The following is a 26,637-nucleotide window of genomic DNA, read 5'->3' on the forward strand; positions in this document are numbered from 1 at the left end:
AAGTATATAACATTTTAACTTGTATTATAATAATTTCATTTACCCGTTTAGGCTAGTTTGGCTTTAAAATTAGTTGGTATTTAGTTGTGATATTTATTGTAATGTTTTTCTTGCTGTGTAAGAAAGCGACCTCCTCTGCCATTTGCCGTCTTGCATCTGCATCTGCGCGACTGAAAACACACACGCACACTGAAAAGGACTATGTTATTGTTGCTATTGTGCGTCAGCAGATCCTTCTGCCCATCCTCCCCCACCTCCCCTCTCTCTGTCTCTCTCTATCTCTATCTCCACTCACCAGTTTGCACCTTTATGATTTGAGTGAGTAGCTCACGTTCACGTCCACACTCACATTCACATTCACATTCACCTTCACCCTCGGCTCAGCGACTGGCTGACTGACCCATTGTTTGTCAATTTTCCACTCCTGGCCAACATTTTCCTGGTCCATTGTTTGCTGTCATCTGCAGCGCTCCTAAGTCCTAAATCCTAAATCCTCAATCCTCCTGCCTGCCGAGATTTTCCGGGTCCATCAGTCAGTTTTCCTCTGCTGCTCCTGCGCAACGGTTGTGTTTTCCTTGTGATATTTTAACGTTAACGTTATATTCTATTTCGATTTTGTTGCGGCTTCTGCTCGTTTGACAATCTGAAGCTGAATGCAATCGGAAAGCTTCAAAAGCTTTAACCTTAACCTTATCATTATCTTTATCTTTATCTGGATTGGATCTATCGTTCTCTGTTAATCTGCGATTTCTGTGCGGAATAACGGCCCTTGAGAACCATTGCTCTTCAGCCATTATGAACGCTCCACTTTTTGGCGCATTTCGTTTCGTCGTCTTGTCCATGCGTCTGTGTCTCGTCCAACGTTTTAATTAGCAAAAATCTAAAACTAAATCCTTAAAAGAATAATTAATTAACGGAATAAACTATATTGTGTGACTCGTGTGTGTGTGTTTTTCAACGGTCGGCAAGCTGGAGAACTCGCTGCTGTTGAAGCTGCTCAATCTTTTGGCCAGGCACTCGAATTCCGACAGTAATTTCGTCAAAGTTGAATTCGAGCGCAGCATCATGGATCTCATACAAGAGCCAAGGTGACCCCCCCATTCTATGCTCTTCAAGATGCATCTAAATTAAGTTATCTGCTTTGAAATACCTTAATATGTAACATGTAGTTTATATAAGCTGAAGAATTCTAACTAATACCGAACATTTCCTCCTCGAATTCCTTGCAGATTGCCGGTGAACGAATGTCAGGCAAGCCAAACAGCTAGAGTCACCTCGAACCTGCACGCATCCAGTAGCACGATGGCGGTCAGCCGTGTACCCTCGCCGCCCTTGCCGGAAGTTAATACGCCAGTTGCCGAGAACTGGTGTTACACGCAGGTAAGTCCAGCCATCCACCCGATGGGATTAGGTTTCCACATCCCTATCTGTGTGTTTTTCGCATTCCTATGGATTTGCAAACGAACATCTGAGCCAGCAGCCAGCAGCCAGCCGATCGGATTTCACAAATATTGTAAACTGAATCCATATCGTTGTAAAGGCGGTAAATGCATTTCCGTTGTGAGTGCACAGGCACAGGTACAGATGTGTGTTGTGTGGCTCAGGTGATGGAAACCGGATAAGTTTGTGGCACTTTATACATGGGAATTTATTTATACTAATCCCGCACTCAACTATCTGCTTTTTTTCCGCAGGTCAAAGTGGTTAAATTTAGTTATATGTGGACCATAAATAACTTTAGTTTTTGTCGGGAAGAAATGGGTGAAGTACTCAAATCGTCCACATTCTCAGCCGGTGCTAATGACAAACTAAAATGGTGAGTACATTAATCCCAGCTTACTGATCCACAAGATGCTAATCGTTTTGTTTTTGTGCCACAGGTGTTTACGGGTTAACCCCAAGGGTCTCGATGAGGAGAGCAAGGATTACCTTTCTTTATACCTACTGTTAGTTTCGTGTAACAAATCAGAAGTCAGAGCCAAGTTCAAATTTTCCATACTGAATGCCAAGCGTGAGGAAACCAAAGCAATGGAATCGCAAAGGTATGTGCGATCTGTAAACAAACGATTGATCTTCTGCTAAATTGCTTATCCATCCATCTCCCGCAGAGCTTATCGTTTTGTGCAGGGCAAAGATTGGGGCTTCAAGAAGTTCATACGCCGCGACTTCCTGCTGGACGAGGCCAACGGCCTGCTGCCGGAGGACAAGCTGACCATCTTCTGCGAGGTCAGCGTCGTGGCGGACAGCGTGAACATCTCCGGACAATCCAATATCGTGCAGTTCAAAGTGCCCGAGTGCAAGCTGTCCGAGGATCTTGGCAACCTCTTCGACAACGAGAAGTTCAGCGACGTCACGCTCTCCGTGGGCGGTCGAGAGTTCCAGGCGCACAAGGCCATATTGGCAGGTAAGATACCACAACAGAGCACCAGCAAATACTTGTTTATTTAACCAATGAAATCCGAATGCTCCTATTTTACTTTACCATTATATTAATTATTATAAATTAACGTACTTGCAGCGCGCAGCGATGTCTTTGCGGCCATGTTCGAGCATGAGATGGAGGAGCGAAAGCTGAATCGTGTCGCCATAACCGATGTGGATCATGAGGTTCTTAAAGAAATGCTGCGATTCATATACACGGGCAAGGCGCCCAATCTAGAAAAAATGGCTGATGATCTCCTAGCGGCTGCTGATAAGGTGAGTGTGCCCCTCCCCCTCAAATTACCCCCCTAGAGAAAGAAGGTTTATTAATATTAATATTATAATTAATATTGCAGTATGCACTCGAAAAGCTGAAAGTGATGTGCGAGGAGGCGCTGTGCGTCAATCTCTCTGTAGAAACAGCAGCCGAAACACTAATATTAGCTGATCTCCACAGTGCGGATCAATTGAAAGCACAAACGATAGATTTCATAAATACGTAAGTTGTTAATTGAGTTTCCCTCTGATCTGATCCAATCAGTTAGCTAACCGATGGTTTTATCACATTTACAGTCATGCCACCGATGTGATGGAAACCTCTGGCTGGCAAAATATGATCACAACACATTCACATTTGATAGCGGAGGCATTTCGTGCGCTCGCAACACAACAAATCCCACCAATTGGACCACCAAGGAAACGCGTAAAAATGAGCTGAAACCACAATGCAACAACCACACCACTATCAACAATAACAACTACAGCAACAACTACAATAACAACAGCAGAAGCAAATCGTACACCAACCACAATCAACAAACAGCAAAAACAACCAGAACAACAAGAACCCACTACTACCAACAGTCGATCCAACAACATTTGCAATAGAAAGCAGAACTCCAGTCGCTGCAGCAGGCATGTTGATGGATACTTGGATCGATTGGCGGAAAACCTCAAGAAAGCATACGGCAATACTACAAACACAATAGATTATATTAACAGCAGACAGATAATGCAAATGCAGGAGCAAAAGCAAAAGCAGAGCGAGCCGTACCGTTTATTGTTTCGATTTCAAGTAATTTAATTCACTTTGATAAACTTGATTTTAAATGTATTTTATTTGTTGATTTAATATTACCTATGATTAATATGTTTACGAGTAATAATTATGAATTAATTTTAATCTTAAGTCAAAACACAACTTGAAAAAAAAGCAGCAATTAAAGCAAGAAACAACAAAACAAACAAAAAGAAAAAAAACAATTAATAATACAAACAAAAAAAGAGCATAAAAAACAAAACGGAAAGTAAAATAAATTAAATTTAAAGTAAAGTAAAAACTAAAAGTAAAAAATCGAAGGCGTAAATACAGCAAGAAATAAAGAAATTCACTGAGAAAGCGTAACTATTATTATTATTATTATTATTACATATTATAATTACCGATTACTGCGTATAATTACAAAGCGTACACTTTGATTGTGATGTATATTCGATGAGTATGACTAATGAGTAACGAGTAAATGAGTAATGATACGGATATGATAATGAAGTTGATTTATATATTGTGTATATGTAAACTCGGAGAACTTTTCAGAGCATTCACGGTTTAATTGCACCCACCACCCACCAAAATTAAAGAACTCCCCCTTGAATTTGAGGAGAATGTAAAAATCTATTGTTTACCAGAGTCTACTGTTCTATACTTTTATTCTCATTTCATCGCTGAATTCAAATCTTGAACTTTTGTTTTTCAATTGCCCCTAAATTTCTTAAGTATCTAAATCTTAAAATCAGACATCTGTTTCTCTTTGTTAAGCGCAAAATGTAATTAATTTGTTGTACAAAACTACAAAAACAAACAAAACATTGTCGAAATAAACGCAAGCAGTAGCAATTTGTGTATAGTAAGCAGATAAAAAGTGAAAAACCAACACCACTCTTGCATCGATTCATTTTGTAAAAGGGGAGATTCTCTGGGGTGGTTTCTCTTCTGATTGATTCCGAATATTTCCGCTTTTCCCACAAACGAAGGCTAAAAGTTAGAAGTACGAGTAAAGTAAACGTGATAACAATTATCTAACTAATAAACAAAAGAAATGCGACGCAGGAGGAATGACATTTTTATATGCAAAAATGCAGATCGCTAACTTGGTGTGTACAATTCAGGTATTCAGGAAAGGGTAGAATTTTTGCAATAAAGTAAAATAATATTATTAGGAGCAAACAACTATGAACGATTTCCATTGTATGTGTACTTCCGTTTGACTTCGCATGTGATTTGCTATCAAGAAAGTGTAAATAAACTAGCCTTAGTCGCAGCAATTACATTTTGTTTCGAGTGCACAATTAACTAGTTACAAGTCCAATGCTTTAATCAATGTATGTGCGTGTCTGTATAGTAATAGGTAACCGATATTAGCCTTTGGAATGGATGGGAGCACGGGATGACTCGCTGCAGCGAATTGTATCTTTTTTCGGCATGCTTAGCTATGTTTATTTCGCCCGCCTCCAATCCCAATCTTAATCCCAAGTGCGGTCATCCCCCAGTCGAGAAGCACTTGCAGTGTTGCGTTTTGTATTGCTCTCTGCTCGCAGGTGGAGCGAAATGCTTGAAGAAATGGGTGAAGACAAAACTAGCCATCTAAAATGTGTATCTAGCAAAGCGACAAATTTTTTGCATGCCAATCTAAATGTGTAGAAATTGACAAACAACAATGAACGAAAACACTGCACTCATGGGCAATACAAGTGACAAGTGACAGCAACACAACATTTTTAAAAGCGAAATTGTAATTGTATTTAACAATATTAGATAATAAATTAATATGTTCTAAAATTACGCCGATGGCTCTCATTTCTTCTCCTGCTCCTCGAGAAACTGCTGCAGCAGTCCGCCATCAATGGGAATGGTTAGCTGTTCGGAACCATCAACGCTCCGCTTTGATTTGACCAGCTTGTGGTCGAGGAACTCGGTGAGCTGGGCACGCAGAGCCAGATCTGAGCTGACCAAAAAGGCTTCGCGACAACTCGAGTAGAGGTCCCTGAACGGCATGCCCTGGTATGTGGCGTTGCCCTTGTTCTTCAATTGGTACTTAACAATCAGCATGTAAATGCCACGCGAATTGGTCGTTAGCGATGAGAAGACACTGCGCATCGAGGAGAGGGCCAATTCACCCGAATTCTGCACCAGCAGCGAGTTCTCGAAAGCAGTTTCGTTCGTGTATGGCAGCATTGTTGTGCAGTCCCACCAAGAGAAGTTAAAGCTGCTCAGCTTTCCCTGGTCCCACACTGCAAATGGGGAAACAATAATTAGTTTGGCTGTCGCACTACAAAGAACTCAAAGTACTCACGCAGTGGGGTGTTTATATGATCAATGGAGGCCATCAGATGAATGTTTGGTACGCGCGCCAGGCGCGATAGAATCGCCTGTGCCTTTACGTTGCGAAGCATGGCTCCATCCAGGTTATGGACGATTAGGAACAAGTGTGTTTCTGGTATTAGTGCGAACTCCTCCTCGATCATATCGACTGCTTCATGTGGATTAGCCGGGCTTATGCCCGCATCCAATATATCGCTTGTGATGCTATCCAGCATATCCTTGATGGTCAGACTGGGAAAGAAGCCATTCACCACCAGTACGGTTTGTTTCTGCAAAACTTCGCGATGGAATGACTGCAGCAGCTGGCGCTTGGAGCCCAATCCATATAGGAGTATATTGAAGCCCTCATTCAGAATGCACATCCACTTGGGAAAGTACGAACGATACTCCTCCATAATGGCATTAATAGATCCCTCATGCTCCGTGGACAGCTTGATTTCCGACAGCAAACTGAACACACGATCGGCGGCCAGACGAGGATTCTTTAAGCGATCCAAGGTGTGATCCGAAGTGAGGATCTTGCTGCTGGCATGCGAGTGAAAGTAGCCATCGCTCTCGGGCACAAACTCATTCGACTTTTTGGCCCTCGCCGATTGTCGCAGGCGGGCTGCCGATGGAGTCTTCGGCAGAACGGGCACAACAATGGCACGGCGAGCTTTAGAGGGCGTCTTGGGCTCATCATCGGCAGCGTCGTTGTCGGAGGAGTTGCCTGCATCGCTGCTACTGCTGCTGGAGGAGGATTCCTCGTCACTGGGCCGGAAGTCGCTTTCGTCTCCGGAAAAATCCTCATCTGAGTCGGCCACTATTTTCGCGATCTCTGAAAGGGAAAATGGATTTATGCATAATCCAAAAAATCATAAGAGCAGAGGAAGGAAAGGGCTACCCACGATTCTTGACCTGGGTGCGCACATGGGCGGGAGTCTTTGGCTGATCCGTGGACTTCTTGCGCTTCGTATCCGGAGTCTTGAGCCCCAGACGCGGAGTTTTCGGTGTCTTGGGCGTGCAGGGCGTGGCATTTAGGGCGGCCAGAGCCATGGCGTCGCGTTTCTTGGGCGTATTGAAGCCAAACATGCTGGTGCCGGCCACATTGTACTCGGATTGGAGTAGATGGAGATCCTTGGCAGTGGGTCGGGCTGCATTCTCCGATTCCTCGAGACTTTCTTCCTGTTCCACATCCTCCACCTCACTGCTCCGTTCATCGGACAGTTCCACATAATTCACAACAATTCGCTCCTCCTGCCCTTTCCCATTGGTTTCCTCCTTGTAGGCCTGGTATTTTTTGGTGGGACTTGGCCGTCGTGTGGAACGCCGACTGGTGACCTTGGTCTGGGACTCCACTGCGTCCTCAACCCGGGCCGTGTCTAAGTCCTCGGATTCCTCCTCCGAATTCGTAAGGTTCTCAATGGACTTGAGGTTCTCCTTCCGCGGCGTCTTGTAACCGCCTTTGTTGCTGGCACTCATCTCGCTTGCCACTCCACTGGGCAAAATAAACTACCAAAATATTCAATTGGTAAACAAATATTTCGCAAAATACACTCAATGCTCAGAAGTGGCGGGAATTATCGATAACCAAGACATGACGCGAGTGTGGCCAGCTGTCGCCTAGGAAGTAGCTAAGTTTCTAGCTAAAAACAAAGCTAGGTGAAAAATAATACAGATTAATATTTAATTCTTGGAATATGTACAAAAACAGTTAAAAGGTAATAATTGGAACTTCTATAAATGGGAAAGCTCTTAAATATCAATAAAAGTCAATACAAAAAATTATATGACAAATTTATTTTTTAAAACCTAATAAAAGAATGCAAGCAAAGTTCGAATTTAAATGGCAGCAGTACTGTGAAACGTTACATGCAGCGGGTATCGATACATTTGAATAACAATCCAGTCACTGACAGAAGCTGAATTTTTTGTCAGGAGGAATTAAGTTAAGTTTTTAAAAAGATCAATTATCACAATAAACAATTTCTAACAAATTCACCACACTGACGAGCAAGTAAGTTGCTAATGAAAGACCTAAATAAATATTATATATATCTACTTATTATTTATATTTATTTATTAAAAAAAAAAAATAGTATAGTTAATAAAAAGAAGGGCCAAAATATACATTGAAAAGCAATAGTTAGAAAATTAGCTTAGAACATGGAAATATTTTAATGTTTAACAATTAAATATTTCTACAATTTGGAAGGCAACTTGTTTTGTTTGAATTAAAAAAATCTTGTGGAAAATATTAATATCCCATAACACTTAAAAAAAAACAGCTTTCTGGAAGTTTTTAATTTATTAGGCTGAATTAAAACTGTTTACTAAAAAGCATCTTAAACAGAAGAAATAATATAATTATATATTAACAACTAACTGTTGACAAATTCTCAATGGCGCTTGCGCGGATGCGACGCGGAAGTGGAGGAGTATGCGTTCGAGCTGGAGTGGTGAGTGCTGCGCGACTTGGAGCGGGATCTCGTGCGGTGTCGCTTGCGTCCGCTGCTGCTGCTGCCATGATCGTGGCTACGGCTGCTGCTCTGCCGCGAGGAGCGGTGGTAGCAGCTGCTGCCGCCAGCATCTTCGCCAGAATGGCTGGACTCGCGATGTCGACGCTGCTTCTGGCGATGACTTCCACTACTGCTGCCGCCACTGAACTGGCTGCGATGCTGCCGATGACCCCTATCACGGTCTCGTTCCCGTTCTCGTTCCCGGTCCCTGTCCCGATCGCGCTCCCGCTCTCTTTCTTTGTCGCGATCGCGACGCTCGTATTTGCTCCGACTGCTGCCGTGGTGGCTGCGGTGTCCATGGCGGCTGGCTCGCTTGCTCCGGCTGCCGGAAGTTTTGGATCCGCTCGAGGTGCTGCTACTATCGTCGCTATCGCTGCTGGAGCTGCTCCCACTGCTGCTCGACGAAGACGAGCTGGACGAGTGGCGGCGTTTGCTCTTGGACTTGCGCGACGACTTGTTGGCCTTATGCAGCGCCTTGTCCGCCGCGCTCAGCATGGTGGCCACCGACTCCGGCATCTGCAGTAGATTGGTCGCCGGATTGGGAACGGGCTTCAGCTTTTGTGGACCGCTTGTGCTGCTGCCGCTGCTGAGGCTTGCCAGTGGTGCCACTGCAGCTGCCGCCACCACTTGTTGCACGAAGGTCTGCGACTGCCCTTTGCCGTCCTTGTTGTCGCTGAAGCGAGTGGTCCGTTCCTTGCGACTGAGTCGTTTGCCTAAGGAATGGTAAAGTGTTAATAGGAGTGGTTCGGATTTAAAATGTGGTTATCATACCATTCGATTGCTGAAGCTTTTCCTGGGTGGTTTGACTGGTCGACTCACTGGGCGGATCTGGATTGGCCACCGGTCGACGATGCTCACCAGCACCAGCAACAGAGCGTTCCAGTTCCCGCTTGCGTTGTCGCAGCAGAGTTTGCTCATCAAGCAGCTCTTGCTTGGCCACTCGATCCTCAATGTCGTCAATGACTCTCTCGAAGGATCGCTTGCTGCGCCTTATGCGAGCCTGCAAAGTTAAATAATATTAGAAATGGTTTTGATTTTAAGCGCAATGTTAAGAAACCTTCAACTCCTCCGCGCTTAGCTGCGCGCTTTTGTCGGCATCCTTTGCGCCATCCGCTTGGCGCTCATCATCGTCGTCCTCATCATCTTCGGTTTCGCTGGAAGAATCGCCATAGGCTGCTAAACCTATAATTCAAATCAGTCAAGTGCTAATTGTTGCTACCAGGCTTCAATGTAGTAGAATCGGGCGCAGACTTTGGTACATTTCAAACTGATTTTCAATGTCTTCGGAAGAATTTGTAAGGAAAAGTTTGGGAAATGGAAGGACAAGGAGAAGAGGCGAAGAAGCGGGCTAGAAGGACCAAACTGCGCCGAGGGAGTCGAAATCATTTGGCCGTGGCTTAAAGTTACAAGAAGCATAGAAAGTTAAGACTCGGCCATAGGAATATCCAATACTTTTTTATACTTTTTCGTTTTGTCATTAGGATTTGGGAGGTTTGGGGTTTGGGGTCATATAGAAAGACAGGAGCAAGCATAACTCAGACTACCTCTGAACAAAAATAGTGCAAAGAATATGTACGAACTAAACTGGAATTTGGTTACTTACCCAAGTTGCCGGTAATGGAGGACAAGGCGCTTTTGCGAATCACTTGGGCTGATGACGCTTTTGATTTACACATACATACATATATATATATAGGCATATATTATATATTAAGATTAAAAAATTCAGCAAGTGATTTCATTTGGTTTTCATATTTGGTATTTGTGTGGTGTTCGATAAATCAATTCATTATTGGGATTTAAGGATTAGCATAGACATAGACATAGCATTAAAAGTGGTTGCTAACGCGCTGGCCGTTCAATGCAATCGCTTGGCCGAAACATCCGGTCATCCAAGCTACGATCGAATAGTCGAATAGCAAATGTCCGCGATATATCCGCGCCTTACGATCTTACGATCTATAACTACTTACACACACACACACACACGCGATCGCTGGAAGAAATCGGTTTTGGGGTAAACTTAAGTGTAATGCATAATGTACCTTTCGCACGGTGTGCTTTTAGAGTCTCGCCTGCAATGGCTGCAATCTCTTCGTTTGTGGTTTCCAGCAGGATTTCGGTTAGTGTCCGACGCACCACAAGCATCTACAGATGGGTATGGTATTGGGTGTTCATAGATTGTTTGCAACTATACAGAAATGGGTTTTTGGATGTGCCGCCGGTGGCCAGGGAATGAAACTCTAGTGAAGAGTGAACGAACTGCAGAGCAGCCAGGATTCAGTGTCGCCAGAATTCCGCAGTTCCTTCGCCTCTGAGACACACTCGATTTCATCGCCTGGCTGAGCAAGCATCCGGGTCAAAATGGTGATGCCTACCAGATCCGCAAGTCTTTCTTCGTAGTTTTTACCATTGACATCGTTTACGGTAGCCGTGCATGCCCGATCACCGGCTTCGATGGCTCCATCATGCTGCTCCAACTCCGGCTGCTCTTCGCTGCTGCTGATATCGCCGTCCTTACTTATCAATTCATTACCTATTTGCTGCGCCTCCCCAGGCACGTCAATGGAATCTTCGCTGTCGCTAGCCTGCATTTCAAGGGAATGTTTAATCGACAGCCTGCACTTAAGCCTGCAGTCTGCCCTACTGTCCGAATTGTTGTAAGGTTTGTGTGCTTTCAATGACAAAACATCGTTTGCAGTTTAATTCAGTCCCGTCGTGGTTTCGTGTGCAACCAATTGGAGTGAGATGTGTGCCACACTTTCGGCACTTTTCGGTCCGTCCTGAGAGTCAGTTAACACGCTGCCGGCCCTCGACCTTACTTACCACGTTCGCGATGTTCAATAGATTACCAGGTGTGGTTAGTGTTTTGCTTGATACTTGCTTAACATGGTCGCCCTCATCATCTGGCGCGCTAATGGAGGACTGCTGGCGCTCTAGTTGCCGCTGCTTTTCTCGCTCCATTTTCTCCAGGCCCTCTCTGAAAGATGAATGATGAATGAATGATTGTAAGTGTGTACTGCATGTATAGGTGGCACACTCACCTTATCCAAGCTGGCAACATTTTCCGTTTGTTGGCATCGATCTCGGTGCTGGCCCCGCTGCTTCCGCTTTCCGGCTGCGATTGCTGTGCGTGCTGTGGCGGCAGGTGTGTGTGTGGTGTTAGGTGGTGGTGTGGATGTGGATGTGGCTGAGGTGCTGGGTTATGGTGGGAATGTGATGGCTGGGCTGTCGCATGTGGCTGCTGCTGCTGCTGCTGCGCTTGCAACTGCAACTGCAGCTGTTGCTGCGGCTCATTGGGATTGCTGACGTTCAGCTTCAGCAGCGATGGTATATGCGCCGTGGGATTGCCCGATTTGTCGGGCTGCGTTTGCCACCCGGCCCAAGGCTGCTTGCCCAGCGTGACAGCTGCCAGGAACAAAGGGGGGTTTAGTTTCTGACCTGATTAGTGTGCTATCTTCCTAAATACTCTACTAACCCGCTCCGTTGGAGGCGTCAAGGACGTGACCAGGCAATTCGCCACCCGCCAGCCATTGGGATTGCGTAACAATAGGAGCTGGCGGTGGCGGCGTCTCAGTGCCGTGTGCCCGCTCGTTCTCATCGTCCATGTCCATATCGGCCTCGCCGTGCTCCTCCAGAACCGGAAATCCCGCCCTGACCACACTGGGAACCGGCATGGCTACCGGCTGCTGGTGGTACTCCCGCACGTTGCTGATGATGGGCGGTGGCGGGGCCAGGGGCATGGTCACGGGAGTAGCGTCCCGCATGTGAATCCATTGCTGGGCGAGCTGCGCCCAATCGATGCCGGCGCCACCCTGCATGGCGAGCGGCAGGCCGGCGGCCACCAGGGGCGTCACCATGGCCTGACCCCCGCCCGGGGGCATTGAAAAATGGGGGGGTGGCGGCGGGGGCTGTGCCAGGAACTGATTGTGATTATGGTTGTGGCCATGGCCATGTTGTCCGTGTCCATGGACGTGGGCATGCTTGTTGTAACCCAAATCGGCGTTTCCGTTTCCACCGGGAAACATCTCTGCTTGTATCTTGATTATGCTTTTTGAATCCCAGCTAAGTTGTCCTAAGTTTTCCAGGTTTTCTACACGAATGAAATTTTCGTCGACTTCTACGCCATTTTCTCGCTCAGCCCGTTTTGTCATTCGGCCCGAAGCGGCGACAGCAGGTCACTCTTAGTTCGGTATTTTTTAGTACACAAACAGCAGCCAATACTGTTATTTTGAAAACTAGTTTCTTGCTCAATTTGAATTAGTTGTTTGCTCGGAACAATTTCAAGAAGTATAAGAATAATTCACAAGGCAAAAATATATATTTAGTTATACTTTCTTATGTTACATACAAGGATATTTTGTATTTTGGGTAATGTGGTTTCAAAATCATTTTAATTTTTACAATGGTTTTTTGTAGTGATTAACAGAGATTCAAATATCTCTTAACAGACATGCTCATTGCAGTTATCGGTTAACAGTCTTTATGTCTTAGCGGTTAACAGTGAAGTCGCTAAGTGTGACCGTACGCTGACCAAGCGAATATCCACAACTTGCCTTACTCTTGGGCGGATTTTCCAGCAGTAGCCCCACTAACGCCAAAGAGTGCAACAAGTGATTCTGTTTACGTTTTCAACAACTTCTCTCTTCGGAACCGAACGTGAGCGGACGTGTGCGGACGCGTCGCTGCCGGGATAATAAGTTGCGTCGGCGTTGCGGCGTTGTTGTTTACGTGTTATAATAAAATTGTGTGCGTGCGAGAAGGGCGCGCTCCTGTCTGTGTTGGTGTTGTTGTCGGTCGTTCTCAGCGTGTGTTTCGAAATACCGCATTGTTTAATTACAGCACTACAGCCGCCGCGGCTAATTTCAATGCAAACAAAAGCTGGTGTGTGAATGAAATTATGCTAAAATAGATAATAGTCAAAGGTAAAACCAAATCAAGAAACAGAGGCAGAAGAGGAAGAGAAGTTCTGCAGCGCAGTTGCGTCGGCGCAGCAGCGTTGCTGTCTGTGTGTTTGCCTGTGTGTGTAGTGGCTTGTCTGGTTTTATTTCGGACTGTGTGTGTGCGTGTTTGCGAAGCAACTATTTAATTGCTATTCAATTTTAAAAGCAGTTCAATTGCAAACCATTACAAATATGTAATTTGCTGTCGATTGCATTTGAATTGGAGTGCGTAATTACATTTTTGAGCCACAATACACAAACAGTGCAACTGTTGCTGCTACACTGGGAGCAAAACAGGGAGAATTCATGCTCAATTCGGTGATTTTACACGGACAAACGCATAATTAAAATACCATGCGATTCAAATTGACTAAAAAAATGCACAAATATTTGGTGGCATGCATGTAAACAAAAGTTTAATCTACATTTGTATGTATCTCGATTCGCAATCATTTATGACCAAAAAATTGAAATATCAACTTGATCATATGGAGATCTTTGATTTTTCTGTGAGCTGTGTAATGGCGTAATCGTAATCTTTGTGGCCCCTTTTAATGATTTAATTAAAAGCGTAAATTGCAGTCCGAAATTCAATTTGTCCGTTTGACTTTTTAATTCGTGTGGGTGGCACTCTGACATTGGATCATCATTGTTGTTGTTTGCTTTTTGAGTTTTTTTTGTAGTTGTGCAACAACACGCACACACACGTAGTAAATAATTAAGTTCGTTCTCGCTGCGCGTTTATTTGCATTTCCATCAATGCGAAATTCGACTCGTATAAAATACTACAAAAAAATAGTTCGAAAAAAACCAGTTGACCGTGAGATAATTCGTGCATAATTGCTAAATAGCAACAAAAAGAAATATAAATACATACGTACATATGTGAATGATTGAATTGCTGAAATATTTTGTGTTTGTGTTTTTTCTTCTTCTCTTCTCCTCTTTGAATATGTGTGTGTGCGTGTGTGTGTGTATGATTTTGCCCTTCGACAATGAATAACGGCACTTTGCGAGGTGCGAAGTCGAAGAAGAGCAAACAACAACAAATTGCCATCACCTTTGTCAGCAGAGAGAAGAAGCCAAAAAGCAACAACTAAGCCGGCATTGGAGGTAAAAAAAGAAGAGAGAAAAACAGGGAAGACAACAAAACGCAACTGCGACGTCAGCAGAGCCGACGAAGAAGAGGAAGAGCCAAGCCTTGGTGGCCACATTCCAACGTCATCAGCCGGCGAAGGCCGGTGCAGCCGCCAAACCCGGGTCACCGAATTCTTTCTTTCGCCGGAAAAGCCACCTCGCCCCAACTTAAATCGCTGAAACAACATCTGCGTGTAAGTCAACTTTGACAGTACAGACAGCACTCGATAAGTGGCATAAACTAACAGAGTGTGATAACTTTTTTTTGTTCAGAAAAGTATACTTTGGTTTGGCATAATGGGATGTTGTAGTTTATCCTAGGTCCAAATTTATGTACTTTTTTGTCTTTGCGACGAAACACAAGATATTTTTATGTATGTGTTTTTTTTGTGAGTTAAGAAGCTATTTTAGGTCTGTCATCTCTTAGTATAGTTCTACCAACCCACTCCACACTGTAGGTAGCAGGTACATCAACGTCAATGCCGCGCTGCTCTCCTTCCGCGTTCTTGTTGTTGCTGTTGTTGGGTCACGCCCACCGCTACGAGAAAACATTTTTGCGTAGAAATTACATATTGCTTCGTTTTCACATCCCAGCAACCCCAACGCTGCTAACCCTACCTCCCCGCCTGCTACCCACCTGTGCCATCGTGTTTTGTACCTTGGTTACGGGTTGGTAGCCCCCTACTTCTTCCTACTTCCGGCGAGCCTCTTGTATTTTTATGGGTCGTCATCCATCGTTGTTCTGCCAAGCGCCAGTAAAGAGCCCCTAGCCCTCCGTTTCCACCTCCATCGGCATCTGCATCTTCAGTACCCTACTCTGCTCCCTTCTTCATGCTCCAAGCTTCACCTCCCGCATCAGCAAGTCTCCGCTTTCTGCTCATCAAAGCACAAAAACATTCAACGGCGGGTTCCTCAATTATGTTAATTATGAATTGCTCCCCGGCTGTCTCTTTTGGAGTACGGGTGTTTGCTTGGGCGTGTTTTTAAGTTGGTCTGGTGCGGCTTAGGATGGGGACTGCGAGCTAAAGTGGAGAGCGCCAGTCAAACTGTTATGTGGGCCACTGATCTGAGCCATAGCTGACTCCGTCGATCTCATGGCAATGAACTTTCTGCACTCCGGACCCCTGACTTCGCACACCGGACTCCGCACTTTGGACCACGCAACACGCATTACATCACGGACAACACAGATAGCTCGCTGACAAGTTCCATCGCTATTTCAAAAAAATGTTGAAATATATTTCTTGCACTAGTTAAGTAACAAGTATATGATAGTCGAGGCACTACAGCAACAAAAGATCAGGGACAGCCTACGAAACTGCAATATTCGCCGCCTTCAATTTCATCCGCCACTGGAGAATTTCGGAATTTGAAAATCACAATACTAATGCACGTCCCACAATAAGAAAAATGTTGTTGCTTGTTGCAACCCGGGGAGCGGGAGCTGGAAAAGGGGCTGCCTCTTTTTCGTTTGGGAAACCTTTTAACAATGGAAAACTTGCCCAAGCCGTCGACGGAACTGAGTGCAAACCGCTGCTGCTACTCGGCTCTTTTGGCGACTCTGTCTCTGTTTTTGTTGCCAACGCAAGCCGGAAGATATTTCAGACTGGCTTGCAAGCGGGCCTTTAAAAGGGGCTGTGGGCGTGGGGCGGTGGAGCAGTGGGACGGTGGTGGTGGGTGCCACTGGCGAGCTTCGTGCTTAGACAGAAACAAGTTTTATGCTTTGCCAATGATGACGCTAGAGCACTGACTCCAGCTCTCTGCGACTGCGACTCTGGGCAGTCCATCTGACCAGTTCTGTGGCTATCTACTATCTGCCTTTGTTGTTCTTGGCCTACACAATTTGGTGCTTTCCCCTTCTAGGCCGCCTCCCGATTCCACCTTGGATTGCGATTCCCGGCCCAAAAACCAGACCGGTCGGTCTGCAACACAGCGCACTTCGAATTGTATGGTTCAGTGGTGGTGTTGTGGTGCAGCCGCGTTGTGTAGTTTTGAACTAGTTGCGGTGCTTCAAATCAGACTGAACCATTACAGTGAGCAAGAGATGGGAGCGTGATTTAAACGGTTGCCTCCAAAAGGAATCATTAGCAACGAATTCTATCAGAATTTAAAGAAATGGTATATTCTTCGCTACAAAAGCAGCTGTAAAATAGATAATAATTTATACTATAACATTTGCCATCATGGGCTTGTTGACAAATTTTATTTTACATTTATTTTAAAATGTCTATACTTATTTTTAGCTGATGTATCTTCTATGTTGCCCCTATTATCTCACGGTCAAGAACGCCAACCATTCCTAAGCCATTAATTTTTCGACCACTGCCCACCAATCTACCTCGTACACAGTTTATACATTACCCCCCGTTCAATAGCCTCATTCCCCTGGGGTCTGTCGCACTTTTTGGTACTGTTCGCAATTTGGAAATTAACTGGTTTGGTTGTTTTTGGCCCTGGAATCCTGTCTGGGCCGCAACGCTTTCTAGCCATTTGTATTGTTCGACGGCGACGAGACGGACAACTCTATATATGTATTCATATATGTATGTGAAGGATAAAGTAAGCTTAAAGTTTTCCTGAGCTCACTTTTAGTTGGTTCCTTTGCGGCGTTGAGGTTTTCGACCGGACCGTCTGGGATTGCCGCCGAAAAACTTTTGCTAGCCAAGTGGGCGGTTACGCTTAGAAATAAGTGTGCGTGTGTGTGAGTGAGTGTGTGCGGCAATAGGGAGTGGGGTGCTGGGCGGATAGTGGCTAGTGGAAGTCGGCAATTCAGCCGCGACAGGAAGACAGCTCCGGAAGGAAGTTCATTTTGTGCAACTTAACGCTTTCACCCGCTCTCACACTTTTAGTTTGGGAGCAAGTCTGTCCAGTCCCGCCTTCCTCATTCCGCTCGCTATTTTGAATAGGCTGTAGAGATCAGATAACGCTTGTAAAATAGTACAATCGTGTGATAAGAGAAAAGGAGTGCTTGAATAAAAGAATATTTTTAGAAAAACTTAAAACTTACGAACGTATTACTTATAGCAGTAAGCAACTTGGAAAGTAATAAATATATAAAGTAATATAAATATATAACTTATTAAAAACGTTTCTGTCATAAAAAATAGTCATTGAACTACAATTTGCTTAGTTTACCTGTAGTTTTCCAACTTAGCACCTGGAAATTCCAATTTAAAATCCAACCGCATCTAGACTCATTCTTAGATTATGCCACATATTTTTCCATCGCAGTTGGCTGCAGTGCATTTGTGCCAAAAGCAATTTGAAGAATTTCTTATCGGGATTTATGATCCTCCGCACCTTGGAGCACATAAATCAAACCATAAACTAGAGACAGTCACAGGAACATATGCGGCTATGATGGACCACGCCATGGAGAGTGGATGGCAATTTCTGGGCACTAATCCCCAATCCCATTCAACCAATCCGCCCACAACTCTCCCCGTTTATCTCCGCCGGTTAATGGGAATACGTGGATGAGAAACAGGCAAATTGCCCGGTTTTGGCATCGGCGGCACTCACATAGATACACACTAATACGCCCGCACACTAACTAAATTTTTAATCAAGCTTGCCAGCAGCTGTGATTCCGCTGGTGGAAGCCATTTTGGAGCTTCTACCCCCCGCCACCTCCCCGTAATGCTCGTCCTTGGAAAGCGCAAAAAATGCAATCAACGTCAAATGCGCTTCGAAACTTTCTGCAAAATAATAGAAAAGCCATTAATTTCACTTCTCGTCGAAGATGTTACGAGAATCTGGCCAAAAGTGCGCGAGAAAAAAGTGGAAGCGGTATGTCTGGGCGTGGCCTGGGCATATGGCGACATAGTCCGTTAAAAAATAGAGGAAAACCCGAAAAGAAAATGCAATGAAAGCTCTGATGTGAAGAAAAGTAATTTTTAATTATGCGCACAACGTGAGTCAAACTTTGATTGGAATTACCCAAAATCCGATTAATCGCTCGCTGCACATCCGTTTCCCATTCTTGGTTCTTGGGAAAAGTTTTTCCATCGCTTAGGACGTCTGCCCCCGTAAGCGATGCAAAGTTCGCGGCTCAAACAATTTTCATTAGCAACAACAAAAACCGCTAATTTCACTTACAATTAGCGGTAAGCCAACATGTCGCATCAGTTGGTCTACTCGGCGGGTGGTGGGCGGTGGCTGGTGGGATGGGCACTTTGCTCACACAACTACCAAACAAGTTTTCAACTAAAATCACCGAAAAAAAGTTAATAGGAATATGAGGCATTTTGGCAAATTATGAAATATGATATATTATTAGATTTATTACAGTTTCGTTAGACAAAAAGTCATTCAAAGTGCTTAAATGTTATCAAACAGTTTTGTATTGAAAATTGTAGTTTTCTGAACTTGTATTTATATTTACCTAGTATAGAACATGGACGTTTGTAAGACTGGAGATATATAATATTATTTATGGATATTTCCTATTTATTTATTTGCTATTCTATAATTTCATAAGTTCCTAGGTCTAGCGTTAATTTCCCTTTTTTTCAAGAAGAGTATTAGAAAGTGTGTGACCACAAGACTAATCTCCACACAATTTGTTTAACATTTATGAGTGACAATGGGCAGTGGCCTGGTGCTATGGGAAAACGCTGGCGGGCAAAGGGGGAAGGGGCTGGTTGAAGTTGAGGCAACAGAGTAGTTATGTAATACAAAGTTTAGTCAACGGTCAGTGGTAATGCAATAAGCAACTTTTTCAAAGTGCTGCTTCGCCTCGGACTCCATTAAAGTTGTCAAATGAAGTCGAAGTTTGATGGCCTGGGGCAAAGCAGTGACCTGCTCCCCTTTTCCCCATCCACGACTGTTCCGGTGTTGACATGGACTTGCTGCTGTCCTGGAGATTAGTGAAGTGTCCTGTGATGTTTTCCTGTTAAACGCCATCGCAGCGTGGAAGAGTATTTATAATTGCCAGCCTCGGGACTTTAGACTTGTGCGAATCCGGTCGGATAGATGGCTATTCCGCCCACATCCTCCTCTCGAGGGTTGATTGACAAGTTTAAGTAATGGAAGTCGATTGCATGTGGGATTATGTGCAGGCACACTAGTTTCAGGTGTGAATGAAGTAATACTCTTTTCATTTTTAAATTGTAGCTAAACTCTAAATGTGCTTTTGCTGCCTAGGTATTATTGATTCACGTAAATCCCTTAAGCAAACATTATGCCATTACAATGCCAGATACTCGTGGAAATTAAATTACCTACTCGAAGATATCATATTCCACCTCTGATTAAATTAAAGACCCACATGCAAAATGCATATCCTGCGGCAAGCAAACTTTGCCACCAACTCTCTCAGATACAGCCGAACTTCGCCGCCTGCAACTCCTCCCAGAACCATCATATTTTGCCCCAGCGGTGTCTAACAAAGCAATTAGAGCCACGGATACGCCAACACCGTTTGAGTTTGCTAAGTAAACGTGGCCGAGACGCCCTGAGTTGGCCCGAAGGCAGCATATTTATTAGGCAACGTAGCGGAGGAGGCTTATAGGAGGTGTCGGAAGATGGGAGGGTTTTCCAGCGAAGAAAGGAAAGGGAGGGTTCCATTCAGGATGCTTGCTTGGTCTGGCTGCCTTCTTGATGGCTGGCCCAACTTATGGGTCACTTGTTCAAGAAATTTCACAAAACTTTGCCAACTGGTTGTTGTTATGGCCAAGGAAGGAAAGGAGCCACGGATGGAATATTTCGAGAGGGGGTGGCGTAATGAGGGAGGGAGAACGACTAATGAGAGACTTGGACTGGTACAATGAATATAATTAAATGAGTCCAAGGTGTAAACTAGCGAATTGTTTGATCCCATTCAGTCAGCTCAGAGTCCCAGTCATCATCCTCTCCGTCCTCCACCATTTGCCAGTCCTTCGCCCCAAGCTCCCCCGCCTCCTTGGCCTTTTTTATTTTTTTTTAGGTATTCTTGCCGCCTGCCAACTTTGTGCCTGTTCAGCTAAATGTTGTTAAACTTTCATCTTGGGCTCAGCACTTTTTGCACTTTCAAAACAGTGTTTTTTTCGAATTCCCGTTTCCTGCCTGGCGGGCATTTTTCACTCACCGACTTGTTCCAGTTAGCCAACTGTCAGTCAGTCACTTGATCGTTCGGAGCGTGACAGGTGGTATGCTGTAGGCAATAGGGTCGCACTGGATATTACTCTACAATTGGCAGGACTTAAGGGAAAAACAAATCGTAACTTAATTGAAAGAGATCTCTTAAAGTCGATTTACATTAGGATTTGATGTAATGATTAACTTAACTTAAAGCTTATAGCTTATTTATAATCTGCACCCACTCCTATAGAATTTTATGTTGTCATAACATTCAAAGGTAATTTAAATCGTGTTCAAGCAGCGAAAACCTTATCATCCACTGCCTCAACTTTAATTGTTTTCCTTATTAATCAGCAGAATAATGAGTGCTTCTCTTCTGCAACAGAAAGAAATAAAGGGCCAAAGGTCTCGTGACAGTTGCAGTTTAGTGTCTAATTAAAAAGTTCTCGGCCTGCGTGATTGTGTGCGTTCGTGTGGCACCTAGCTAAGCAAAAAATAAAAAGAAGCGACTCAAAGTCGGGCCAACTTTCTATGGCACCACTTTCGCTGTCCCCCGGAGATGCCAATGAATATTCTTGTTCTGCCGTGATGATGACGAAACCTGTTTCCACTCCTTCATCCCGTGCACCTCATCACCACGAATTACCCCCCCACACACTTTTTATGGTAATGAATGGGTCAGGCAAAAGTGGAGCTTTGATTTCTGATGCTGGTGCTAACCGCAAAAGCAAATAAAATACCGGTAACGAAAAAAGAGCAACAATTTCTTCTTCTGGTGTGACATTGGACCAGTGTATTTCTGGGGTCTACTTTTCTCTCTATCGTGTTGCGACTGACTTACCCATTTCTTCCGTAACTCTATTGACCTTATTCGCAGGTGTCTGTCTGCCCGTCCATAAGTTTTGAGCTTTACTCTGGGAATCGACATTTCTCTCGGTTCAAATGCAAAGCTCAGAATGAAGGGTTTTTCCAGTGCAGTCTGTGGCTTTCACTTCACTTTGGTTCTCACCTGCAGATTTTCAATGCACTTTATCGGTGTTTGGATTTCTCGTTTCATTTGTTCTTGTACTTTTTATACTCTTGCTTGGGGAGATAAAATATTTTCGAATATTTAACATTTAAAAAAAAAGCTGTAGTAGACCTCGGCTTTAAAAGTCACCTTTGAATCAGATTTTTAAAATCAGTTTTTTCCCCGTGCAAAGAAGCTTGTTATATATTTATGCCATGGGAAAAGGAAAAAATGTGCCAGTGTGTTAAATCTTCGATCAGGGCAAAAGACCTTGTTGTTTTGTAATTGTTTGTGCTGTTACCACACATTTCTTCGGCTCGAATGCGTGTGAAATATTTCGATAAATGTTTGTGGGTTTGTGCGAGTATCAGTCAGCGAACTGAGTGTTTTGCACTATTTGTGTGAGTGGGTGTGGGTGTGGGTGTCTGTATCTGTGTGAGCCCGCTGACCGATGTCGGTCTTTTTATATCTCTGTTTTTGTTTTCCTTTAGCCCTGCTGCACTTCCCCATTACTCTTTTCGCTCCTCTTCTCTTGGCGTTAACTTTTCCACGCATTGATGACGGATGGCCATGGAAAATGATGAATGTTTAATGGGCCAGTGCGACAGCAAAAACATTTTGAGGTAACATATTGATGGAGCAGAGGTTGCACTGAATTCGGTTAGGTTCGGTTGGCCTGGTATGATTGGTGGGGGAAGGGAAGGGGGTGTGGAAGGGTTGGGATCTGGTCATGCATCATGGAGCGGTTCGATGCCAAAACTTTCAAATTCTCACATGTTGCAATGTCAACAAAGTTGCCGGAAAATATTGTTAGAAATTCAAGCGAAATGCATTTTTAACTTTGCCTTCAAACTTCAGTTGGAAAATGTTGGGGGACGGTAATGAGTTTGCCGATTGAATTTACAGCGCATAATATTCCATTCCGCTGGAAATTGTATGTGTTTAAAATTGAATTGTATTTGTATCCTCCCCGCAATTTCCCTTCAAGTGCTCAAGAACTTGTCATGCTACGAGTATCATCTAAAGAGCGATAAAACACTTTACGCATCAAGTACTGTATCCAAAGTAAAGTGATCTCCTGAACTATATCCCCTTTGTTTTTTTTCCCAATCTACTTATGAGTATTTCCCCCAAGATTCTCGAGAACTTATCTAGAGTACCTCGCTTTGCTTTAGAGTCACTTTGTTTGCTCTAAATTCCTCGTGGAATTTTTGCATATATGTGGGTTTCTGTTATAAAAATTGCTCCACTTGCGTTGAACAATTCCCGCGCCCCGCACGTTTTTCTCCTTTTACCACGTCGTTTATCACATTTTTTTGCTTGGCTTAAGCAAGTCTATCAAAAATATGTATTCGTAATTGCAGCAAGGCACACAGCAAAGTTGTATGAGCGAAGGGAGGAAGATGTAGGCGATGGTGTACCAGATATGGAAAAGCGAAAAAAGTATAGAAGTTGAGGAAAAGCGACATCGTCGCATGATGTCATATTCGCGCATTCAGTCTTTTTTTTCTCCTTGTGCACATTCATCTCTCTTCAGCAAAGTATCGTTTGTCTATTTGGCCAAATCCAAACGAATCGAACAAAATCAACTGAAAATCAAGCCCGCCCTAGGCACCCTTTATGAATCAGTTACCAAGGCGCTGATGCTGCAATAAAAGGTGCGATTTATCATAATGGCTGACGCATGGAACACACACACACACACACACTCGCATACACGCATAAACACACACAAGATGTTGGGCAGCTACCATTTCCCATTTTCCATTTCCCTTGCCTTCACCGAACACTTATATTTTGCAATATAACGCAATGGTTCCTGCTGTGGATTGTGGAACCATCGATTTCATTTCTTGCCATTTTCCGCATTTTTCACAAATATGTTTTTCCACACTAACACACACACTCCTTCGTTTATGGCCTGTTGGCAGATTGTGTGATTGTGTGTGTGTGGAGTTATCTGAGCCGGCTGCCAGACGCCAGTTCATATTGATTACAACAAATTTGCCGTCGCCATTCGTTCGGAGTTGTCGCCGGCTTTGGAAAAAAGAGGGAAATAAACGTGATTATATAACTGATATATGTAAGCGAGTAAGTACTCGCCTGCGTATGTCGATACGTTGGTATGTCGGTTTTTATTAACCTTTTCTTTTTTCGCATACTTCCACCTTCCATTAAAGATCCATTAAGGATATTGAAATATGATTTGGTATAGTAATTGGAGACTTAGATACAGGTCTGACTTGTCAAAAGCGCGCATTCCTTTTCATACCTTTCAGGATTTTTTGAGCTTGTAATGTCCCGGAATGGCTATTATCTTTGTCCATGAATACCTTTTTTTTGTTGAATTCTTTCACGTGTCATACCATATCTATTAAGGAAATGGAGGTCTGTTTTGAAATAGTCATTTGCCAGACATCTCATTTTTAGTTTATTAGTGGACTATTTAAAGGATAGCTTGGGCTCATTGTTTTCTTAGATTTTTTATAAAGAGATCTTTCTTTTCTTAGACTTAGAACAATAGCATCGCACCAAAGAACTCTGAGTGCGATTCAAGTAGAGAATGTAGCTATCTCTGGGATTACATTTCCTGCTTTTATTCTTTATATTAAGCTACCAAAGTGCGATAACCTTTTCGGAAGGTAATTAAATCGAGTATAAAACCCTATTTTTACAATACTGAAAACCTTTTGCGCCACTCTACTCCACTCCCACTATTGGGTAGCCGCCCTCAACTGGAAACCGTTCACTTGCTTGACATTTAGTGCCGGCTGCTGTGTTGGCCATGTCTTGGGCGCTTCGATGTTGGCTCAAACGGGGACTGGGGCAGAATCCAAGTCCAAGAAAGAGACGGCAGACAGCGGCTGAATCTGAAAACGAGACTGGGACTGAGGCTGAGACTGAGACTGGGGGCCTCTTTTGCTCTTTTGGCGACGACGGCTGCTGTCTGGAATTTCGTTGAACCGGTTTATGTGTGTGGTTCGCCAGTGGCTGCTGTGGCAGTTACCTACTGCTTTTGTTGCTGCTGTTGTTGTTGTTGTTGGGGCCTGGGTAACTGGCTCCGAAAATACAAAATACTTGCACAGCGCACGGCTTTGTGCGATACTTGGCTAACCAACTGGCCACGCTGCACACACACTCACTCACTCACTCCTACAAACATGGCTAACAGACATATATAAAACAGCGCGCATATTTGTCGTTGCGGATTATTTCACAGCACAATTCTCTTCTCCACTGAAAGCAATCGGGGGTGGCTAAGTGGGCGGGGATGGAGATGGGCAAATGACTTTGTTCTTCTATTCTCGTTGTTCTTACATTGCCCTCTCGCCCTCTCTCTCTCTCTTATTGTCGGCGATTTCTGATTTTTGATTTTTTGCTCTTTTGCCCCGTTTCGTTGGCCGTTAATTTACATTGCAAAAATTTTCTTCTGACTTTATACGAAATTTGCAATTCAATAGTTTATAGATTTTGCTATTGTCAGTAGCTCGTTCCGGTGGGTGGAAAAGTACTCTATAGAAAGCTGTGGGTTTTTGGGGGGGAGCTGAGTGGATATTTTTGTGGGGGTATCACACATGTATGTAAGTAGGTAACTGGAGCTACTCGTTGTAGGGATTAGGTCATTGGATTGTAAGATCTTTGTTTGCCAGGCAAGACAGACTAGTGTATTCCTTTTAGTAAAAATATTAAAAATCCTAAATAAAAAATACTTATCAATACTTTTCTTTATTTTTTTGCAGAAATAAAACGTCAACAACTGTAAGTCAAAAACAAAATATAAACTCTTTAAAATGTTTGTGTTTGAAAATTCCCGTTATTAAGAGTCTCGGCTACTTTCGTTTTGCATACCCTGAATCCTTTTACAATCACTCAGATACCAAACTTATCTGCGGCACAGTGCAGTCCAGTCCTTTCCAGTTTTCAGTACTCTTGCCCCAATGGACCCTACACCCATTTTATAAATCTAATCAGTTGAAATGCATTCAAAGTTCAGACAGACCAATGTACGAACGTTGTTTGAAATTCTGGTATTGGTTGTTCGATATGTTTAAGGCTCGAATGATGCCCGCAAACTATGCAAACTGGCTAAATGTGTGGTTTTCGGGCATTGGGCACATTCCTCTCGCCCCTGCAAATTGATTTCAATGCAAATTGATAATGAAATATGCCATGGAAAACGCATTAGAACGAACCCTGTGGCAGCATTCTTATCGATGCTATGCCAACACCCGATATACCACCCATACCAGCCGTTTTCCACCCACTAATTTGGTCATTTAATGCAATGTGGCAAATAAACGAAATGCGGTTAACGCAATGACAGTGCTATTAGCCAAAGCCATTGTGGCCCATCAGCCAGAGATGTGAAAAAGGAAAACGGGGGACGTAATACCGGGATATTGTGCATGTCCTTCTGCCATTGTGGTTGCTTAAATCATAACCTAAACATACATATGTGACTGCCCAGGAGTCAAGTTTGTGTGTGTCAACCACAATTGGCCCACATGAAGCAGCTCAAAGGAGGAGAGCTGTGGTATCCCAAATGAAATTTCAAATCATGAACCAACAAAATTATCTTTATTTAATCTGTTGCACATCGAATGCAAGTAAATGCATGAAAACACTTTTAATCATCGATTTAATAAAACGTACTATAATGTTATATTTCTATGGAAGCGCATTTAAAATTTAATTTTTTGAAATCAAACATATGCGAAACTGTTCACCAATCTAATCAATATTCAGAAGTTCAAAATAGTTCAAAATCTCATGATTTATTCAATTTCATTGAGAGCAGATGACAAAGCATTTTCCCGTAATAAATCTCAATTGAAAAGTAAGTAAGATATACTCACACAATAAATAACAATAATTATGCAAGAAAATGTGCAAAGAAAAAATGAAATTTGTCTTCGTCCTTTTCCGGCTTCATTTTCTTGGCTCATTCCATTACCCAACTTCAATGATCCATAATTGCTATTAATTGTGCTTAAGATTTGCATAGCAAATAAATCTACGAGGGAAAATGCAAAACATAAATTCAACAATTGCTTGACACTTGAGCGGAGTTTAAAAGTTTTCTTTGTTGTTGTTCTGGCTGCCGCTATTGTCATTGTCTAATTTATTTAGCATTGTGTAAACTTGTTCAAGGTTGAATAGGCTTCTACACCAAATGGAAATTAAATG

General features: G+C 43.5%; 4 protein-coding genes across 7 annotated transcripts in view; 2 read left to right on the forward strand and 2 right to left on the reverse strand.

The window, feature by feature from the left end:
• Window positions 1-3,826, forward strand: part of LOC120454372 (protein roadkill) — a 62,416-nt gene extending 58,590 nt beyond the window's left edge. For 2 of the 3 annotated variants that reach the window (XM_039639606.2, XM_039639604.2), the window contains 7 exons: window positions 1,230-1,380; window positions 1,695-1,816; window positions 1,881-2,042; window positions 2,109-2,404; window positions 2,519-2,697; window positions 2,778-2,920; window positions 2,995-3,826. In XM_039639606.2, the coding sequence (XP_039495540.1) occupies window positions 1,303-1,380; window positions 1,695-1,816; window positions 1,881-2,042; window positions 2,109-2,404; window positions 2,519-2,697; window positions 2,778-2,920; window positions 2,995-3,139 (1,125 nt within the window). In that variant the 5' untranslated portion in view covers window positions 1,230-1,302 and the 3' untranslated portion in view covers window positions 3,140-3,826. Of the gene's footprint in view, window positions 1-830; window positions 1,089-1,229; window positions 1,381-1,694; window positions 1,817-1,880; window positions 2,043-2,108; window positions 2,405-2,518; window positions 2,698-2,777; window positions 2,921-2,994 lie in introns of those variants that run through there. The other variant, XM_039639605.2, reaches the window with a different exon arrangement.
• Window positions 3,827-5,196: 1,370 nt separating this feature from the next.
• Window positions 5,197-7,378, reverse strand: LOC120454373 (origin recognition complex subunit 2). The gene is made up of 3 exons (XM_039639608.2): window positions 6,691-7,378; window positions 5,775-6,620; window positions 5,197-5,712 (listed from the first exon to the last, which is right to left on the reverse strand). Exons 1-3 carry the CDS (start codon window positions 7,262-7,264, stop codon window positions 5,276-5,278), a joined length of 1,857 nt encoding a protein of 618 aa, XP_039495542.1. The 5' UTR covers window positions 7,265-7,378; the 3' UTR covers window positions 5,197-5,275.
• A 693-nt stretch (window positions 7,379-8,071) lies between these two features.
• Window positions 8,072-12,460, reverse strand: LOC120451715 (arginine/serine-rich protein PNISR). Of its 2 annotated transcripts, XM_039635617.2 has the most exons (9): window positions 11,780-12,457; window positions 11,346-11,709; window positions 11,128-11,281; window positions 10,680-10,889; window positions 10,347-10,449; window positions 9,905-9,961; window positions 9,359-9,483; window positions 9,073-9,301; window positions 8,072-9,014 (listed from the first exon to the last, which is right to left on the reverse strand). In XM_039635617.2, the coding sequence occupies exons 1-9, from the start codon at window positions 12,453-12,455 to the stop codon at window positions 8,182-8,184; spliced, it is 2,751 nt and encodes a 916-aa protein (XP_039491551.2). In that variant the 5' UTR covers window positions 12,456-12,457; the 3' UTR covers window positions 8,072-8,181. The 2 variants fall into 2 exon arrangements, with proteins under 2 accessions (XP_039491551.2, XP_039491552.1); XM_039635618.2 differs by lacking the exons at window positions 8,072-9,014; window positions 9,073-9,301 and having other exon boundaries at window positions 9,376-9,455; window positions 11,780-12,460.
• Window positions 12,461-14,269: 1,809 nt separating this feature from the next.
• The window catches only part of LOC120450879 (cadherin-87A), a 55,098-nt gene continuing 42,730 nt past the window's right edge, over window positions 14,270-26,637 (forward strand). The window contains exons 1-2 of the mRNA XM_039634105.1: window positions 14,270-14,575; window positions 25,191-25,209. The gene's annotated coding sequence lies outside the window, so the exon portion shown is untranslated. The remainder of the gene's footprint in view (window positions 14,576-25,190; window positions 25,210-26,637) is intronic.

This window comes from Drosophila santomea, chromosome 3R, assembly GCF_016746245.2.
Source record: "Drosophila santomea strain STO CAGO 1482 chromosome 3R, Prin_Dsan_1.1, whole genome shotgun sequence".
Taxonomy (NCBI): domain Eukaryota; kingdom Metazoa; phylum Arthropoda; class Insecta; order Diptera; family Drosophilidae; genus Drosophila; species Drosophila santomea.

What these genes read in the sequence shown, in the direction of transcription:
- LOC120454373 (XM_039639608.2), bottom strand. Translation starts at nt 7,264, where the DNA reads ATGAGTGCCAGCAACAAAGGCGGTTACAAGACGCCGCGGAAGGAGAAC. An exon ending in GCGCACCCAGGTCAAGAATC is followed by an intron (nt 6,621 to 6,690) that starts GTGGGTAGCCCT and finishes TTTCCCTTTCAG; the next exon opens with AGATCGCGAAAATAGTGGCC. An exon ending in TCATATAAACACCCCACTGC is followed by an intron (nt 5,713 to 5,774) that starts GTGAGTACTTTG and finishes CCCCATTTGCAG; the next exon opens with TGTGGGACCAGGGAAAGCTG.
- LOC120451715 (XM_039635617.2), bottom strand. Translation starts at nt 12,455, where the DNA reads ATGACAAAACGGGCTGAGCGAGAAAATGGCGTAGAAGTCGACGAAAAT. An exon ending in TATTGAACATCGCGAACGTG is followed by an intron (nt 10,890 to 11,127) that starts GTAAGTAAGGTC and finishes CTTGAAATGCAG; the next exon opens with GCTAGCGACAGCGAAGATTC. An exon ending in AAGAAAGACTTGCGGATCTG is followed by an intron (nt 10,450 to 10,679) that starts GTAGGCATCACC and finishes ACCCATCTGTAG; the next exon opens with ATGCTTGTGGTGCGTCGGAC.